The sequence below is a fragment of the Chelonia mydas genome, chromosome 14, assembly GCF_015237465.2.
Source record: "Chelonia mydas isolate rCheMyd1 chromosome 14, rCheMyd1.pri.v2, whole genome shotgun sequence".
Lineage (NCBI taxonomy): Eukaryota > Metazoa > Chordata > Testudines > Cheloniidae > Chelonia > Chelonia mydas.
Genome location: NC_051254.2, coordinates 27,735,186 through 27,754,213, shown reverse-complemented (window position 1 = coordinate 27,754,213; position 19,028 = coordinate 27,735,186). Strand labels below are relative to the sequence as shown.

At 48.2% G+C, this 19,028-nt stretch overlaps 1 protein-coding gene across 3 annotated transcripts in view; it reads right to left on the bottom strand.

The window, feature by feature from the left end:
* LOC102936391 (butyrophilin subfamily 3 member A3) overlaps positions 1-16,151 on the bottom strand; it is a 34,177-nt gene extending 18,026 nt beyond the window's left edge. The window contains exons 1-4 of one of the 3 annotated variants that reach the window (XM_037915211.2): positions 15,488-16,147; positions 9,271-9,395; positions 5,482-5,829; positions 459-737 (exon numbers count right to left, since the gene is read on the bottom strand). In XM_037915211.2, the coding sequence (XP_037771139.1) occupies positions 459-737; positions 5,482-5,829; positions 9,271-9,376 (733 nt within the window). In that variant the 5' untranslated portion in view covers positions 9,377-9,395; positions 15,488-16,147. Of the gene's footprint in view, positions 1-458; positions 738-5,481; positions 5,830-9,270; positions 9,396-15,487 lie in introns of all 3 variants that reach the window. The other 2 variants (XM_043528814.1, XM_043528815.1) reach the window with 2 other exon arrangements.
* Positions 16,152-19,028: the final 2,877 nt, after the last annotated feature.

The following is a 19,028-nucleotide window of genomic DNA, read 5'->3' as shown; positions in this document are numbered from 1 at the left end:
TGGAATAAATTGCCTAGGGAGGTGCTGGAATCTCCATCATTGGGGATTTTTAAGAGCGGGTTGGACAAACACCTGTCAGGGATAGTCTAGATAATACTTGGTCCTGCCTCGAGTGCAGGGGACTGGACTTGATGACCTCTCGAGGTCCCTTCCAGTTCTATGATTCTATGATTCTAAGAAACAGATACAAATAGCTCACCATCCACATGAATAAAACAGATAGGGTGGGAGCAATGAATGAGAATTATCCCTATTTTACAGATGGGGACTAATGCGCAGAGAGATTAAATGTCTTGACTAAGGTCATAGAGGGAGTTCCTAGCAGAACTTGGACCTGAATGCAGCTCTTGCTTGTCCTAGTCCACTTTCTTCACCATACATCTATTCTTCCTCTTTTCATTGTTACCCAGTTGTATATGTGTGTTGATAATTAGTTTGTGGCTTTGATTGTTACTGACCTGATACATAAATTGTTGATTCCTTTTCTTGATTGAAGTGGCTGTTCCAGACACAACAGGACAATTTTTGGTTTGAGTTTTCTCTGATAATGACTGTAGTTTGTGCTTCAAACAGGTCGTCATCCACTCGGGATGTTTCAGAGAGTGATGGTAGATGCTGTCCACTGGGATCTCTCCATAGCACCTGGGGCTCTGGGTACCAACCAATGGATTGACAAACCACCCGAATCCCTCCATTCTGATAACCCTCAACAGAGAGCTGCGGATCAGAGCCTAAAGCTGAAGGAGAATGGGATACAGCTGTTAATTTGATATGCTAATTTATATGAATATTCAGCATAAAAGATAATGTTTTAAGCCATCGATAGAGGAGATAAATGGATTCTGAATCTGAATGCCCCGTGCTCATGGACACAGTAAATTACGTGAACATTTAAAAAACAATAAAACCTAGTTGTGTGGGGGACAGACTACCCTCATTATAGTGTAATAGGTCACCATTAGGAGTCACTCATATTATGACCTTTTGCAGAGAGTTGTCAAGTGGGTTAATTCACTGCACCCAGATGCTCCTAAAAGACCAGGAGTAAGTAAACTCATTGCATGTTGCTGTGTAATTGGACTGGGGAAAAGATGCAGGGACTGGGAACTGCTGGGTGTTAAGCAGTTAGTTCCAGCTCTGACTCCTGTGTGTGCTCCTGGAGAAAGGCAGGGGCAAGAGTGGTGCTTCTTCAGTATACAGCAGAGGTGCCTGGCCAAGTCTTCTGTGGCAGTGGGTTTCCTGCATGCTGTTACCACTCCTGATTCAGCAAACAGGACTCTTTTACTCATTCTAAATAGATACATTACACTAAGAAAATACTGGGCTCTCAGGTTCCCAATATCTGCTCCACACAGGAAATTGACTGGTAAGGTCCTGGAAATCTAATACCAGTAGTCAAAGGGGAACAATAGTGTCAAGTAAGATCTACCTGCAAAATCCTATTGCATTATTTCATAACTGAAACTGGAATTTTCTTGAAGAATGAATTAGGACGAGACTTCGGCCTGGTCTAGACTTAAAACTTTTGTTGGCATAATTATGTCAGTCAGGGAGTTGATTTTTTACCAACATAACTATGCTGGCAAAAGCCCTAGTGTAGATTCAGTTATACCAGCAAAAATATCCTGTTGCTGATGTAGCTGATTTTGTTTGGGCAAGTAGTATGAGTTATATCAGTACAAACGGTGTCTACACTAGGAGGGTTTGCTGGTGTAGCTATACCAGTATAGCTATCCTGAAACGTGTAGACAGAGCTAATATTAAGAGAAGAATGTATTTTCTCTAATGCATCTTCCATTGAGCTGTTGTCCTCTGTTGCCTGATCTTTAAGCTGATTCTAGATCCTGCATAGCTTGGGATCTGTGCACTTTCAAGGCCATCCTTTTCTTTTGTGTTTTACAGCTGAAATCTCTTGAGCTTTCTCTCCTTAGATATGTCCATTTTTAGGGGCTTGGGAGAGAGTGTTCTTAATCGAGAAACCCCAGTTCAGGAATTTACTTACACAATGAGCTTGACTGGACCAAAATGTACATGCAGACCTTTGGACAATATTTCAAGGCCTGTTTTCTCCATGTTTTTTCCCTTCAGAGGTTGTTTTGAGGGTGTGTGTATAGCAAGGGATGTACACTTGTGCTAGGTCTTCACACTCGTGTCACCCACTGGTCACTGCATATTATGCATCCCTTTTTGTGACCAATCCGGAAAGGATATGAGTCTATTACAGCTCTTCGCTCCAGAGGTCCCTGGAGTTGGCCAAGATAGCAATAGTCATAGTGATGTTAGCTCAACTTGTATCTTTGTATGTATTTACTAGACTGTAGGTTCTAATAACTGTAGGATCCATTTCACTCCTCCTGTTTTACAGTATATGTAAAGGCACCAAAGGTGATTGTAAGACATCCCTGATTGCTCTGTCACCACATGCTTTTAACATTCATCTGAATGATGATGTGGCTGGCTGGCTGTGTTCTCACTTCCTGACAATGGTTGGGACTTGAACAGTGAACTGACTGGCTAAATAAAGGGAAGACTGAAATGATGGTGGCTGGTCAAATAGAAACACAAGGAGTAACAGACAAGAGTTGCACCTGCACCTTCAGTCCAGGAGATGGATCCCCCCTTTCCAGTTCAATATACAGTCTTACAGAATCCCTTTTTGTTCTTGGTCTCCAAGATACTAGTGGTATCCCATAGTGTTAGTTTCATGCAGCGTTGTAACTCTTTTCCTTTGCTACAAAAAGTGAACTTCCAGCTTATTACATTGTTTTTCCATGTTAAAAATATATTCTGGCGACTTTTTTTTGAGAATCCCTAGTATCCCCATGCTTTGGAGCAGGGCTGTGAAATTTGGCAGAGGTATGTGCCTTTTGCCATCACAGTGAAAAATCACCCAAATTAGGCCAAGCTATATACCTTTGAATAATCTCCATTTGCACATGCTCAGGAGAGACTTGTTACAATGCCACAACAACATTTTGCATTGATTCCATATGCACTGAGCATGCTTCTGCCTGGGATGGCAGGGGACTGAGCTGGACTTTTCAGGCAAATGCCCTGCGAGTGCTGCTGTGGGTCAGGCCAGGGCTGGGTACCAGAACTGAAAGCAGGAAAATTGTCACCCCTGTTCTCTCAGTCCTCCTTTCCCCCACTGGCCCCAAGCAGTGTGGCGGAGGAAACTGCTTGACTTGAATGCAGAGGGTACCGGAGATGGACCTGGAGGGTGGAGGGATTTGATTGGGACAAGGAGCCTGGGGGACTGGGTGGAGACTGGGACTGTAGACTGGTGGAGGAGGAGGAAGGGAAATACAGAGTAGAAGTTGAGATGTGCAGGCTGAGAGGTGGGTGGGGGGTGGGAGATTGGACAGGCTGGGCAAGGAAAGTGAGCTAGGGAGGTAAACAGGGGGCAGAGGGAGGTGGATATAATAAGAACCCATATTGTGGGGGGATAACTGGGACTGGCTGGGCAAACAGACTGGAACTGGTGAAGGGGATACACTAACACTGGATGAGGAGTCCCAGAGAGAGAGACTGGGGCTGGAAGCTAAGGGAGAGAGAGAGAGAGAGATTGAAAGAGAAGCTTGGGCATGAGGGGACTAGGAATGGCTGGGCAATGAGACTGAGACTGTGGAGAAGAACTGGATGTGGGGGTAGAGACTGGGAGCAGATGAAGATTCCAGTACGGGACACTAGGCCAGACTGGGCGTGGAGACTGGGACTGGGATGAGAAGCCTGAGGAGTGGAGATTGGAACTGGCTAAGTCAGAAGAATGGAGCTAGGATGATGAGCCAGTTTAAGGAAGAGACAGGACTGGGACAGGCTGGAGGGGATGGGGTAGCAGGGTCATTGCTTACTAGAGTGCACAACCTTCCTGAGCCTGGCTTGGAACCTAAAATTCTGAATTTCACTATTCCTCTCCTGTCAGAGAATACCTGTGAAATCCATTGGCAAAATATCTCATCCCTGCCTAGTGCTGGTCCACAAAGAGGATGAGACGTTACTATTGCTCTCTGTTACTCCATCAGCTCAAGTGGCAGAGGCTCATGTGGTGGATCTAAAGATTCCAACCTGGCTGATGACCACTGTTGTGTGTCAATTCCACATGATTGAATTTCTGTTTTTTTCAGCTTGCTTTTTTTCTGGTTTGCTGTTCTTTCAGTTTACACACACACACACACACACACACACACACACACACACACACACACACAAAATTAAGGTTGCAAAGTCAAACATTCAAAAGTTAGGAAATATCAGATTTAAGGTCACCTGTGCAACACTAAGTCAGCCCCTGTGTGTGTAGGCATAATGATACAGTCTTTAATTACATGATTACATTCTATTTTTTCTATAGAGAGCATGTTCAGTACGCATGATGGACACACTCTGGGAATGACTCAGGGTTGCATAGTAAAGGAGACTGTCATCTTTACAACACCTTGCTTAATTTGTTGCAGAAGTTAGAAGGTGTGAACTATTGAAGTACTGGACAGGTGGGTTTAGGCCCACCCAAAATGAAGGCCATGCCCCTCAACTAAGGGGAGGAGCCACTAAGTCCAGGCTCCAACTGATCTTGGGGGACAACAAAAGAGAAAAGAGGAACAGGGGTGAGGTCAAAGGTTGAAAATCAAGGAACTGGAAGGGGACACCAAGCAGAGAACCCCAGACTGCACCACTACTCCCCAAAGGTGTCCAAGGAATCAGTGGACGCTGCCCAGAGGAACTCTGCTCGGGGGCTTGACTTCACAAGGGAACTGAAATAACCCCCACAGACAAAGAGCACACATGCGTGTACACACAAACACGTCCAGCTTCCTCCTCCTGATATGACAGATGGCCGTCTTGGCCTACGCCAGGAGGAGGTTGATGAGGAGGGCCCATGACTTTGCGGGGTTATGGATGGGGTGTGCCAGGATTAGGAGGTGCGGGAAAAATAAGAGGCTGCAACCTGATGCACCTGTGTAGATGTGCGCCAGGGTCTCCTTCTCGGATGGTGTGTTTTGCTGCTGGGTTACTGTTGGTGGTTATTGGTATATCGCTGAGTGGTTTTGTGTGTATGAAATTTTCACGGAGTTCCTAGAGCAAGAGATAGATGCTCCTTTTAGTGGATATGTGACGAAAGAAAGAAAGAAAGAAAGAAAGAAAGAAAGAAAGAAAGAAAGAAAGAAAGAAAGAAAGAAAGAAAGAAAGGTACATTTCTAGGAAGTCACATGCAAATGAGACACACTAACTGCCATCTCAAAAGAAAAGGAGTACTTGTGGCACCTTAGAGACTAACCAATTTATTTGAGCATGAGCTTTCATGAGCTACAGCTCACTTCATCAGATCCGATGAAGTGAGCTGTAGCTCACGAAAGCTCATGCTCAAATAAATTGGTTAGTCTCTAAGGTGCCACAAGTACTCCTTTTCTTTTTGCGAATACAGACTAACACGGCTGTTACTCTGAAACATCTCAAAAGAAAATACAAACACAAGCTACTGACCTGCTACTTTCAGTTCCAATGTGGCTTCATTATAAAATGTCAAGGACTGAACAAAACACCTATATTGTCCCTCATCAGAGGGTCTGATATTGTGTATCCTCAGCGAAACACTTCCATTGGCGATGCTGTCTCTCAGAAACACTGTCCTTCCCTGATACTCTGGTGTCTGATCTTCAGTCTGATCCTTCCCATCACTATAGCGATGAACAAACTGGGAGAGCTGGGACTGGAACCATATCACCTCCATGTTCTCAGCGCTCATCCTGGGGGACAGGTGGCAGGGTAACACAATGTCCTCTCCCACAATGGCAGTGACAGGCTGGTCAGGTCCAATGACTCTAAACTGGGCTGTGAAATGCACCAGAAAACAAAGAAAATAAACTTAGAGGGAGAGGGAGAAACTGATATAAAAGACACACAAAGCAGGTTCTAGTTTATACATTTTATATTCCATGGAGCCATTGCAGGGTCATGTGAATGGACAGGGTTTCCTGAGTTTATATGTGAGGTTATTAGGAAAAACACATTTGCATAACCAGACACCCACATACATTGTTAGAAGTGGTGAAATGTGTTCCTGAATTATCTGCACAAGCAGCCCAGACCAGGGGTAGCGTGCATGTTATTTTTCTGGCAAGCATTTCCAATTGTCAGTTTTTGGTGTGTTGTTGCTAATTATCACCATTTGTGAGACAATGGGTAACATCTGGGGGAAAAAAAAAAGCCTAAACTCCACTGAGAGTTAACGACACTTAGACCCCTTAGTGCCAGATTCTCAAAAGCATTTAGGCGCCTAAAGCTGCAAAGAGACACCTAGTGGTGGCTGGGAGCCTACCTCCTATTGAACTCAATGGGAGTTAGGGGCCAAATTTACACAGGGACTTAGGCATCTAGGCCCAGGTCCTCAAAGGAATATAAACTTCTAACCTCCACAATAGGAGCTAGCAAACCAAATACTTTGAAAGACCTGGGCCGTAACTCCCACTTTTGATGCCTGAAGCTGACGTTTAGGTGCCACTATTCACACAACCCCCACTCACCCGGTCACCTAACTCTGGAAGGGACCAAATTTCCACAGTACCTCCATTATCACTGGAAAAATCCCCTGGTGCAGATGTTTCTGCTGCCGGATGTGCACCCTGCTGCCTCCGGCAAGTGCCCGCGCACCTGTCACCCACCTAAACCCCTGCAGGATCCTCAGAGGGGCTGTCAATAAAGCACATAAAACATCAGGGGGTGTCTGGGTCCTTCATTTTGCGTGTGTGTTTCAATTTTACCAACTTTTATGGGGAGGGGCCCTTCACATAACACAAGAACCAGGGGTCACCCAATTAAATGAATAGGCAGCAGGTTTAAAACAAACAAAAGGAAGTACTTCTCCACACAATGCACAGGAAACCTGTGGAACTTGTTGGCAGGGGATGTTGTGAAGGCCAAAAGTATAACTAGGTTAAAAAAAGAACTAGATATGTCCATGGAGGATAGGTCCATCAACGGCTATTAGGCAAGATGCTCAGGGATGTAGCCCCATGCTCTCTTTGTCCCTAAATCTCTGACTGCCAGATGCTGGGAGTGGATGACTGGGGATGGATCACTTGATAACTGCCCTGTTCTGTTCATTCCCTCTGATGCACCTGGCATTGGCCACAGTCGGAAGACAGGATACTGGGCTAGATGGACCATTGGTCTGACTCAGTATAGCTGTTCTTATGTCCCTACATCCTAACCACTGGGCTAAAATGTAATAAGGGGAGCAGCTTCTACTCCTTCAGTATTTTGTTGCTGTTGTTGCTCAGACATCTAACTCCAAGAAAGGGTTCACAGCTGTGAATCCCATGTGGAGATAGGTGCTTTCCTCCAGCCAGGAGTTAGATGACTAAGTACCTTGGAGGTGCAGGGTTTAGGACCAACCCCTCTCTTCAGCATTTCCCCTAGGCCAGATGGGGAAGTTGGCTCTTTTGGATACCATTCTCAGGAGCCTCTCTCTCCCCATTCATTGCATAGGGAGTCTAGGTGCCAAACTCTGGCTTTATTGATTGCACTAGGTGGCAGGGTGCCTAAAGGCTAGGCATTGCCACTCTGAGCATTGCAACACCCAAGTCCCTGTGTGGATTTAGCCCCATGGCCCTGTTATAGCAGCTTCATAGAGTTATGCCAGCACAAAGCTTACGTAATGGAGAAAGGATTTGTGGCATCTGTTGGTACAGCCTTGTAGGACAGTATCTGTGTTGTAAGTGTGATGATCTATCACAAGCTAACATCTCCTCAGCATCTTCTCACACTCAGCTTTCCCCTCAGTCTGCTAACTTTTGTAGATCCCAGGCTCGGGCACCTAACCCTTCCTATGCATTTCATAGGGAGCCGGGGGCTAGATTCACAAAGGGACTTAGGCGTCCAACTAACTGCCACTTTAGGTGCCTAAATCCCAGGATCAGGCACCACTGATATTCACAAAACCGCAACTCAGCTGCCACCTAACTCTGTAGGTCCCTAAACTCACCTGGCACCTAAGTTTTGCAGTAAAAGTTTCCTAGAAGCCTTTGATTCTGCCCGTATGCCACTGCTCCATTCTAGGCAGCTGGGTGACTAAACCTCAGAGCCACCCAGGAACCTCAGGAAGAAACGTGCTTCTCTTCCTAGCTCCCCTGTGAGGCCCAACCTGGTCAGCATGCTCCGAGCTCACCTACCGGATCAGGCCCCGTAGGTGAGCTCATGCAAATCCACCTGGGTGGGGAGGGGAAGGAAAACATCCCTCAGGTCGCCATCTCCTATTGGCTAGTTTAGGTGGCTCCCCACTCAGCCAGCTGGCCCTTGTGAATCCCATTCTGAGGTGCCCCTGTCTTCCTTCATTGAATAGGGAGCCTGAGCACGTAGCACACACTTTGTGGATCCCATTCTGAGGCTCCCCTCTCTCTCCATTCATTGAACAGGGAGCCTGAGGATCTAACTCAGGCTTTGTGAAGCCCAGCACTTGGCTAGGCACCTATAAGTTAGGTGTTGTGATGCTCAGCACCACCATGCCTAAGTTCCTGTGTGAATCTAGCCCTGGGTGCCTGACTCGGGGCTGTGGATTCCACTAGGTGGCAATGAAAACCCTCCCACTGACTTCAGTGACCTTTGGCTCAGTCTCTAAAGGAGTACATTCATTGCTGTTAGGCAGGTTCACAGCTTGGGATCTTCTTGGGCCCAAAGCTGCTTTTCCCACCACAAAATTGTTCTGTATCTTGGAAAGTTTAGCGAGTGCAGAATGTGGCATCCTATTGCCTAACCCTGCTCCTCACTGGGAAAACCTTCCACCTGAGCTCTGTGATATGCTCTGGCTTCCAGTATATTTCTGGTGCAATACAAGGGGATGATTTTGATATATAAAGAAATAATTGGTTCGGTTCTGGCTAACTTGCAGACCACCTCTCTCCGCACAGGACACCGTGGCAGTGAAGGTCAGCAGAGGTGTGTGAACTAACAGCCCCAGTGGGAGGGAGATGGTGGCAGGGCATTTTCCAGGCAAGGTGCTGGAGTGCAGCATTCAGTTCCCATCCCTTGGTTCAGCATGTTGCCAGGCCTATTAGCTCCCCAAGGCCTTGAAGAAAGGAGAGGGATGATGAGAGTGTACATCAGTGATGGAGAGTGGAGAGTTATGTATAGTAAGTCCGGACGCGGTTTGGAGGATCTTTGTTTATGGTAGTTTTTGTTCAGTTTTGTATCAAAGACTGGAATTAGGTAAATTTCATAAATCAACCCAAACAAACAAATTCTATAAATGCATCGGGTGTCGTAGGGGATTTCTACCTGAGACCAGCTGGTGAATGTGGAAATCAAATAAGAAAATGATAAAGCCAGGCACAGAGGAGATGGTTGCGGAGCAGCAGCAGAATGAGGAAATCTTCACCTTCATTGTAACTTCAGTTGCAAAACTGGAGCAGGGGAGGGAGAAAAAAAAGTGGTGAGTATAACACTGACTGTGGCAAACAGCATGTTGGCTGTTAAGAAGCAGATGATTATAAACAGGACATATTAGATTTTGAAAAGGGATAAATACACTGTTAAGTAGACTCATTTTGACGTCCTGGAGCAACAAAAGCCATTTCACAGTAAAGATCCATAGGCTGATAGATTTTCATTGATTATTAGAGTTTAAGGTGAGGAAGGTCCATTAGATTATCTATTCTAGCCTGCCGTATATCAGAGGTCATTACATTTCAGTTACTCTTGCACTGAGCCCAGTAGCTTGTGTTTGGCTAAAGCATACCTTTCCAAAAGGCATCCAGTCTTAATCTGAAGAGACAGTTTTGATCAAAGGATGGAGAACCCACCACTTCCCTTGGAAGTGTGTTTCAATGCTTGCGATATGAGGAGATCAAGTTTTTCCCACAACTTGTGTGCGAGTAGAGGAGCACAGTGTAGACATGCAACAGCAGTTTAATTCCAGTGCTTTAATAAAAGTGGTGCGAGTAAAGGAAAGCGGAGCATGCAGATGATCCAGTCTACATCATTTTATTGCAAAATTGTGTAGCGTGCCTTAGTAGCAGGGCACCCAGATGGGGGGTGTCTTACCATAAGAATTGTCAGGAGGAATATAAGGGTTTAATGGTGGGCAGGGGAAAGTACAGATTTAGATAAAATCCTGTGTACAAGTGTGAAGCAGTTGTTAAATTTCAAAAGCATGGAACTCTGTCAGGGGAGCAGGCTAAGGCTGGTCTAGACTTAAAAGTTAGATTGACATAGCTACGTTGGGCAAGGGTGTGAAAAAACAGCTGCTGTAGCATTTCAACTGTAGACTAGCCCTATGTCTACACTACAGGGTTAAGCTGGCATAGCTACAGCAACGTAGCTATGGTAGTATAGGATCCCTAGTGTAGACATACCTGTGTTTGAGCCCTGATCTACAATACAGACTTATGTCAGTATAACTACATCACTCAGGGGTGTGGATTTCCCATACCCCTGACCAGCACAGTTATACCTACCTAGCCCGCAGTGTAGGCAGTGTTAGGTCAATGGGAGGGCTTCTCCAGTTAACATGGCCGCCCCCTCTGGGGGAGGTGGAGTACCTACGCTGATGGAAGAAGCTCTCCCTTTGGTGTAGGTGTAGGTGCAGCTGCAGCACTGTAAGTGTAGACAAGCCCTAAGGCCTTGTCTACACTGGCAAGTTTCTGCGCAGTAAAGCAGCTTTCTGCAGTGTAACTCCCAAGGTGTCCACACTGCCAAGCCACTTCGTGTGCAGAAACTCCTCAGTTGCAGCAATGCACAAAACCCACCTCGTAAGGCTTACACCGCAGAGGCTCCAGTGCTGTATTGGCATTACAGCTCAGAAAGCAATCAATTGGCCTCCGGAAGTGTCCCATAATCCCTTTTGCTTCCTGCCGCTCTCTGAATTTACAAGACAGCATGCCGACACACTCTCTGTCCCCCAAAACACACTGTCTCTCCCTGCCCTCCATACATACATATACACACACACACTCCCTGTCACACACTACCCCCCCACTCCCCCCCTGTTGAAAAGCAGCTGGTAATGTAGTAGGATGCCCATGGAACAATGTGATTGGAAAACCTGCATCATGTGATGCTGTGCCTGCACCATGAGGCATTGCAAACCCTTCCCAAAGCAACCTGCGGCCAGCTGCACAGTGGGATAGCTACCACAATGCACTGCTCTCTTTGCCATAGCAAGAGCTGCGAATGTGGATGCACTCCATCATCACAAGGAGCACGATTTAGACGCGCAACAGCGGTTTAATTCCAGTGCTTTAATAAAAGTGGTATAACTTGTTGCGCAGAAACTTGCCAGTGTAGACAGACCCTGAGTGTAGGGTAGGTACAGGTAGGTCCTTTCCTTTACAGTGAAAAGGCAGCGTGTGAAGCTAGGTCTACACTTAAAATGCCACAGTAACACAGCTGCACCACTGTAGTTATTCAGTGTAGACACTACCTACATCAACAGAGGGTTTTCCTCTTCAGAGCAGGTAATCCTCCTCCCCAAATGGTGGTAGCTAGGTCAATGGGGAAATTCTTCTGTTGCCCTAGTGCTGTCTCCACCTGGGGTTATGTTTGTTTAGCTATGTCTGTCAGGGGAGGTGAGTTTCACATCCTTGAGCTAGGGTAATATGACCAGTCCTAAGTTAACTGAGTTTTTTGCCGTTTAATTATCAAGTGTTTTTGAACAGAAAGAAAATTTGTTGGTGGGAGTTAGTGGCTAGTGAGGCAATTGTAGACAGCACATAGCCCGAGTGGACCAATCCTGTTCCTACACCCTTCTCCCCCCTGAAGCTCAGCCCCGCCAATCATACCTGTCCCTTTCAGTCCAGCCCCTCTCCCAGCCAGCCCCCAATGCTCTGTTTTGTCCAGGCTTTATGTCCCTGATGGCAGCCCACCTCAGATTACCAACAACTCCCCGTTAGCACTACCCCTGAACTCAGATCTCAGGGGGAAGGTGAGCCTGAGCATGCTGTGAAAGGGAGGGGTGGGGTTGGTTTGTTCAGCTTTTTCTCAGAGGCTGGCAGAGAAAACACACACAGGGTCTATTTGTTCCCCAGAGCAGGGGCAGCAGGTTTGTATAATTTTTGGTGGTGCCCAAAACAGGTCCAAGTCCCCCCCGCACACACACCTGCCTTGTAAGCCGATACATATTTTTAAAGATAATGTAAAAATGGACTGGAAACAGTAAGCATTTAACAGTTTCCTATATTGCACAATGTGGGGGGGTGTGGTGGGATGAGGGCTCTGGCTGGGCGTGCGGGCTCTCGGGTGGGGCTGGGGATGTGGGGTTTGAGGTGTGGGAGGGGGCTCAGGGCTAGGGCAGAGGGTTGGGGGTGAGGGCTGCAGGGTAGGGCCGGGAATGAGGGGTTCACGGTGCAGGAAGGGGCTGAGGGTGGGGGGTGAGGGCTGTGAGGTAGGTTCAGGAATGAGGGGTTCATGATGCAGTAGGGGACTCAGGGTGGGGCAGAGGGTTGGAATGTGGGGGGTGATGGCTCTGGCTGTGGGTGCAGGCTCTGAGGTGGGGCAGGGCCAGGGATGAGGAGTTTGGGGTGCAGGCAGGCTGCCCTGGGGCTGGGGCCAGAGAGGAGGACTCCACAGTCCCCCCAGCCCTCTCCCCACCAGCAGCAGCGAGCTCCAGGGGAGGAGGCCCCCTCCCCCCGCAGCAGTACACTCACCCGGCACCATCACTGCATGTGCTCCTAGGGGCTGGGACCCTCTCAGGTCCAGGAAGCCCCCTCGCCTCCCCTGTGGTGGGTGCTGGGGGGTCAGGGGGCTGCCATCACATGTGGCCTCCTCCCCTGCCACAGCCTGCTGCCCCTCACCATAGCCCCAGCAGCTGCTCAGGTGAGGTCCAGACTCCGTCTCCCGGAACCCCCCTCGGCATTGCCTCCCAGTGGGTGCCGGGGGAGGGGAGGGATGCCAATCACGTATGCACCTGCTCCCCCTCCTCAGGTGCAGCAGCCACCTCAGCCTGCTGCCGGCGCCGCTCTTGTGTTGGAGGCAGCAGCGGCCGATGGTGGCGGCGAGGGAGCGCAGCGTGCAGCGGCAGAGAAAACGCCTGCTGGAGGCAGGGTCACTCCGGGGCGAGGGGGAGGCGCAGGGGGGCAGCAGGTGGGCGCCGGGGGAGAGACCCGGCTCCGAACATTGGTGGAGCTGGGTCCCTGGGCCCTGAATATTCCTGGAGCCTGGGCACCACGTGCCCATACAACTCGCCGCCCCTGCCCCAGAGGGCTTTCTTTTAACATGCTGTGCACATTCCCTTTGAGAAGAAAGATTAGTGTCTCTCCCACCTTTGCCCTCCCCCTCCCAGACCCCTGCCCTCCTTGCTGCAGATCCTTCCCACATTATGACACGGAGAGTGAATCTGCAGACAATGAGAAAGGCATTCCCCACAAGTATCAGAAACCATCCGGCGTGGACCAAGGAATTGCAGGGTTTGGTATAACCCTGGCCTGTAAGCAGAGTTGGGGACTCACTGAACCTGGCCTTGGAATGCCACTGTCTCCTATGGATGGCAACACTGAGCAGACACAAAGGGTTTTTTTAAGAGCCACCTGAAAAGAGGCTGTATTCTGTGCACTGCTTGACCAGTTTGGGTTTCCCCTCACCTAGAGTATGCAAGGAAAGGGGGATGTAACTGCAGCACACAGCTCTACACCCATCTGCAGGGTCAGAGAGGTGTGAAAGGGCCAGTTCATCTCATTGTGAACATCGTAGTTGAATAATAACGTCCCACGGAGACAATACAGCCTGAAACAATAGCTCACGGCTGCGTCATGGACAGCCAGACCTAGTGGTCAGAGCCAGGGTCCACAACCATGGGATGGGAGTCAAGAGTCGGCCAGGTCAGGCTACGAGGAGATCAGAAGCAGGAGATAAACTTGACAGCAGAACCACAAATCAGTAACCAGAGTCAAGCCAGGTCAGGATACCAGGGATTCAGTGGCAGGAGACAAATTGGAGATCAGAATCACAAGTTGGACACCAGGAGTCAACTCAAGCCAGGAGGGTGCGGGGAACTGGAGGGTGACAGGGAGGAAGGAGCAGGGTGAATCCTAGTTGTATGGACAAATTCCTGTTCCTGTGATGCGTTTATATAGAAGCTGTGGACCAATCAGGACCCGCAGCATTCTACCAATCAGGTTCCAGGCCTGGAGTCCTCTGTCAGGGTTCAGCTTCTGCCCTAGCCCCTGATAGCAGGTCACTGGGTAGTAGGTTGGAGCTTCCTAGCTCCTAAGAGTCCTCTGAACCAGGATCCAAAATCTCTGGTCCCTAACAGGGATGTGAGAATGTTTCCATTCCTAGTAATGAGTGTTCCCAGTGCTGGAGAACCTGGGTTATGTATCAGAGTATGACTGCTCTCAATTCGCCAATGTCAGCAGTGTGTCCTGGTGCATACTACTAAAATGTCTGTTCTCAGCTTTACACCCACTGGGGAAGGGCTTCCCCAGATCCTGCTATACACACCAGGGTAAGAAGGGGCTCAGATGCCCCCAGAAGGGCACGTTGCCATATCTTGGTTCACATTAGGTGGCATGGATGGGGTACACACAGGGGAGGGGAATGTTGGGCTGACAGGTGCTGCCGTTCCTATTCTCAGCCCCATATCTCCCTTCCCTCCCAGCCCCCAAATCCTCACCATTGCATGAACCCCTCCTTCCCTTCATAACTGCCTCTCCCCTTGCTGCACCCCATCCTCTATTCCCATCAAATCTTCTATGACTAACCACCCTCCTCCACAGTGAGCATTTACATGTGTAATTCCTTTTCTTTTCAAAAATAACTTCAGTGCCCTCTGCTTTACTCAGACTACATTTCCATCAAATAAAATAAAGCAAAAACCCTTTGAGGAAGGCAGATTGCTTCTGACCTGTATTTCAGATTTCTGTCTAAGGCTGGATTTGAAATCACAGGGCCTTGGTTGTGCTTAGGTTCCATGGCTGCATTATTGCTCCTGCAGATCAGAACTAGCTGCCACTCCTGGAAACCCTCTTGCTGCACATTTGCAGTGTAACCCCTCTGCTGCACTGTCAAGCACTTCTAAGGCTGGGGTGCCTAACTGGTGTTTTCCCCCAAAGGGCTAGTGGATGCCACGCACTCTGGTGGGGTAACTCTCCAGTGTCTGAGACCCTAGCGCGATGGTCTCAGCTTGTAACTTCCCCTTCTCCAGTGCAAAGGAAACATTGTCCCATGACTTGGCCTAAACCTCTTGTGATTTAAATCTCACTCCTCATTTAACAGCTTCTGTGGTATAGAAAGTTCCCTTATTTCACTCATGGGAACAAGCCTGTGAAAGGATTCAGCTTCTCAGAGAAATGTTTTCCACAGCAGACATCTTTACAGTCTTCATTTTTTGCCCTTCTTGCCACACTGCCCTGTAACTTACTTCTTATAGAAACTTGCAAACAATTAAGACTGTACAGAGCCGAATGATGCAATTATACCTGTGACAGGCAACTTGCAATTAAATTAACCTGTCATTAAAATCCAGAGCTATTACTCATTAGAGTTGACAGCAATTCCCTACCTTGTACTCCTGGGAAGTCTCCTTTATGGGACTCAGCCCGAGCTCCGTCGTAAACCAAGCAGATGGAGGTTTGTTTGATCCTCTTCACAGAACGGTTTGAGAGGCTTCTGGCGTTCTCCACACAATCTATCCCCTCCTGCTCCCTTTGCTACCTGTAAACCCAGTCATTTGGCTATTTCTAAGACATTTGCCAGATGCCTGTTCAGCCTGGGGTTTCTCTGCTGGGTAGGTTTTCTGCACTGAGGGCAGGAGACGTCTGTATCCAATCCCTCCCAGCACTGGGTGATGCAGGCTCAGCAGAAATTGTGCCTACAGTCTATAATTACTGGGCCTTTAACGTATTCCAGCCAGAAGGGACAAATAGCTTCATCCTGCAGGTTTTTCCATGGGTTTTTCCATGGCTGATGGCTCCCTCTAGGCAGTGTAACAGGGGTAGTTTCACTTTCCTGAGTTCAGAACTTTGTCCAGCCTGCAGCAGTAACTGGGTGTTTCCCTTCCTGCTGTTTACTGAGCTGGAACTTGGAAGGAGCCCTCTGGCAATATTCCAGCTTTGGAGGTTTTTGTGAAAAAATGTTCCAATAATGCTGTAATCCTGCAATCAACCCCTGTAGTAGGTCACTGTGGCTTTCCTTGGACATCAGTGCCCAGGTGGGATGCTGACCTTGCAGGGGCAGGGTCTGTGTGTCTAATCAAACCATAAGTCAGATTTGGTCAAATGAAATAAAAGGAAAATGCATTCTAAGCTGATCTTAATGTTTTCAGTGCCCTTACAAACTTAGATGCTTCTCACCACAGGCTGGCTGGTTGCCCTTCAGCCAGGCTCTCCCCTTCGATTAGTGCATTAGTCGCTTGGTGGTGGTGTCTGTAGATGGAGGTGGAAGAGAGAGGAAGAGCCTGGCAAATGTCTCTCCTTTTTATCATGTTCTTTCTTCCCTCTTGGCTTTGTCCCCCCCATTCAGGGTCAGGTGAGAATTACCTCATCGTAGCCCCAAACTGACCAAAGGAAGTGGGGAGGGGTTATTCACTCAAGAGTCCAACAGATCCTTTGTTGCTGCCTACGCCAGTGTTTTTTGTTCCTGTGAGGCTGGGCTGGGTTTGTCCCATACATGCCCTGATGAGGTATGAACTGCCCCTCTGCTCTTGGAGATTTTTGCCTGGGCTTGTTTTAAGCCATGAGGATACATTTTCAGCCTCATAACTATATACATGTGTAAGCAGAGTCAGGATGAGCTCTACCCTGACATCTGGTGGCGAGTCATGGTGGGTTGTGGAAAAGAACTTCAGGGGCTGATCTCATTTGCATAGGCACACCCACCCAGCCTAGATGGTCACTTTGGCTGCTGTAGGAGCCCCAGTTTCTCTGTTATTGGGGCAGGAATAAACTGTTATTATCCTGATTATGTGAATCAAGGACAGTGGAACTGTACTCAGCCTTTTGTTATGATGGAGGGACTCACCACCAACAAAGCAGCACTCGCTAGGCAAGGGTCATGGGTTCCAAAACCCAGTGAATGGAGAGAGGCTGGGGTCAGGTATTAATACTTGGTGGCATGGGCCTCCTGGTGAGGGGCTTACATGGTAATTGTACTTCTTCCTCTCTCCACTGTAGAATATCAGAGCTAATTTTGATTCTATTAGGAATCTAGTTACAGGCTGCTGAGCTGAATTCACTTTGGGCTAATGGTGCACCAGCACTGAGGCTCCCCTACTACACGCTGAAATCACAAAAGAGCTAAACTTACTAAGGGCTGAAATCACTGAGTGTTGTGTTAAGTAGTGGGGGAGCCTGAAGATATATTGCAGAGCAGTTTGTGGGATGGCTGGCAGAGCATTGCAAGTTTGCGGGACGGTGAGCAGAGCAGAGTGGCTGGTGGAGCGGAGCAGTTTATTGGCTGCCTGGAGCAGCTCATGGGGGCAGCTGGCAGAGCGGAGCCCCATGGAGAGGTGGGGCAATCAGCTTTGGACCATGTAAGGTGCCCCTTAACCCCGCCCCCCCCCATCTACACCCAGGTTGGGAGATAAACTTTTGAACTCTGGGGCTGCCCTGACCAGGGACAGAGACTTCTGGGTCGTTGGACTTTTGGGACTTTGGGTGATTTGGGGTTGCTGGACTCAAGAACCAAAGGGAAAGAACACGCCCCAGTTTGCTTGGGGTGGGTTTTTGCTCATGGGTTGTGTTATGAATCCTGTTGGTGGTGTTTCCCCAACATAATATCACATTGTTTTTCTCTGTTGATAAAGGCTTTTTGTTACACTCAGACTATGTGCTTGCGAGAGGGGAAGTATTGCCTCTTGGAGGCGCCCAGTGGGGGTGGTATATATTTGTCCCAGGTCACTGGGTGGGGGCTCGAGCCGGTTTTGCATTGTATTATTGGACTGGAACCCCTAGATACCGAACCCGGCCCTTGTTGCTGCCAACTCTGACGGGCAGAAGGGTTACACATGAAATTACAATCTATAACATAACATCACTATAACAACCATGCTCAGTGCATCATGAGCCTTCCGAAGACACCCAACATGACTAACTTTGCATTGGATACCACACCGTCATATTATAAGGATGAACATGGGGGAGTAGGGTGTTTCCCCGAGGTACAGAGAGTCACAGTCTCGCTTGTACATTGATAATGCCCCCTACCAGGCTGCTGCCACAGTCCTGATGGGGCTGGGTCAGGTCTCTGTGCAGCTAGGCTGGCTGGGCTCTTGCCCAGCAGCACCAGGCAGGCTGGCTCAGCTCAGCGCTGGGACGGGAAATGCTGGGGGCCTGGTGCAGACACACCGAGCTCAGACTGACATGGCGCTGAGGGGCAGATGTAGGGGCTGGGCAGGAGTTAGAATTAACAGCCAGGCTGGGGACAGGCAGATGTGGGAATGCCAGGAACACAGAATTAGTTAATTAGAGTTTGGGGCTTTGAGGAGAAGCAGGAAACTCTGTACCAGCAGGGGGCATTTTGTAAATCCAGTTGGCTAGACACTAAAAATCATGACTGAACAGACACATTGGACTTATGGTTCATAACAATGATATGTAACCCACTAACCCAACCCCCTCTTTATGTCCTATGATGGCAGCGGTGTTTAATGGGCCACTCTACTTTGAATGGTCCTTTAGAATATGGGCTATTTATGCTAAACAATCTGTTCCCCCTTGTATTTTGCTGTTACACTGGGAGTACCTTTCCAGGCCCTGACAAATTGCTCTGTGTGGCTTGAAAACTTGTCTCTCTCACCAACAGAAGTTGGTCCAATAAAAGAGATTACCTCACCTACCTTGTCTGTCTAATGACTATATTCATACAGTCATGGCTTCCATGCTGCTTCAAGTTGTGTTCAAGTGATGGCAAACCGGTTCATGTACCTCTAAAAATATTGCACTGTGATTGTATCAGTCTGACCCCATTAATGCACTTCCCACTTGTAAAAGAACAAGAACATGAAGGATTGTGATTCAGGGATTCAGTAACCAGTGGTGGTGATTTAGATCAGGAGAGCACTATGTCTGCTGACTAATCAGAACTTAGAATCAACTAACGCTTTT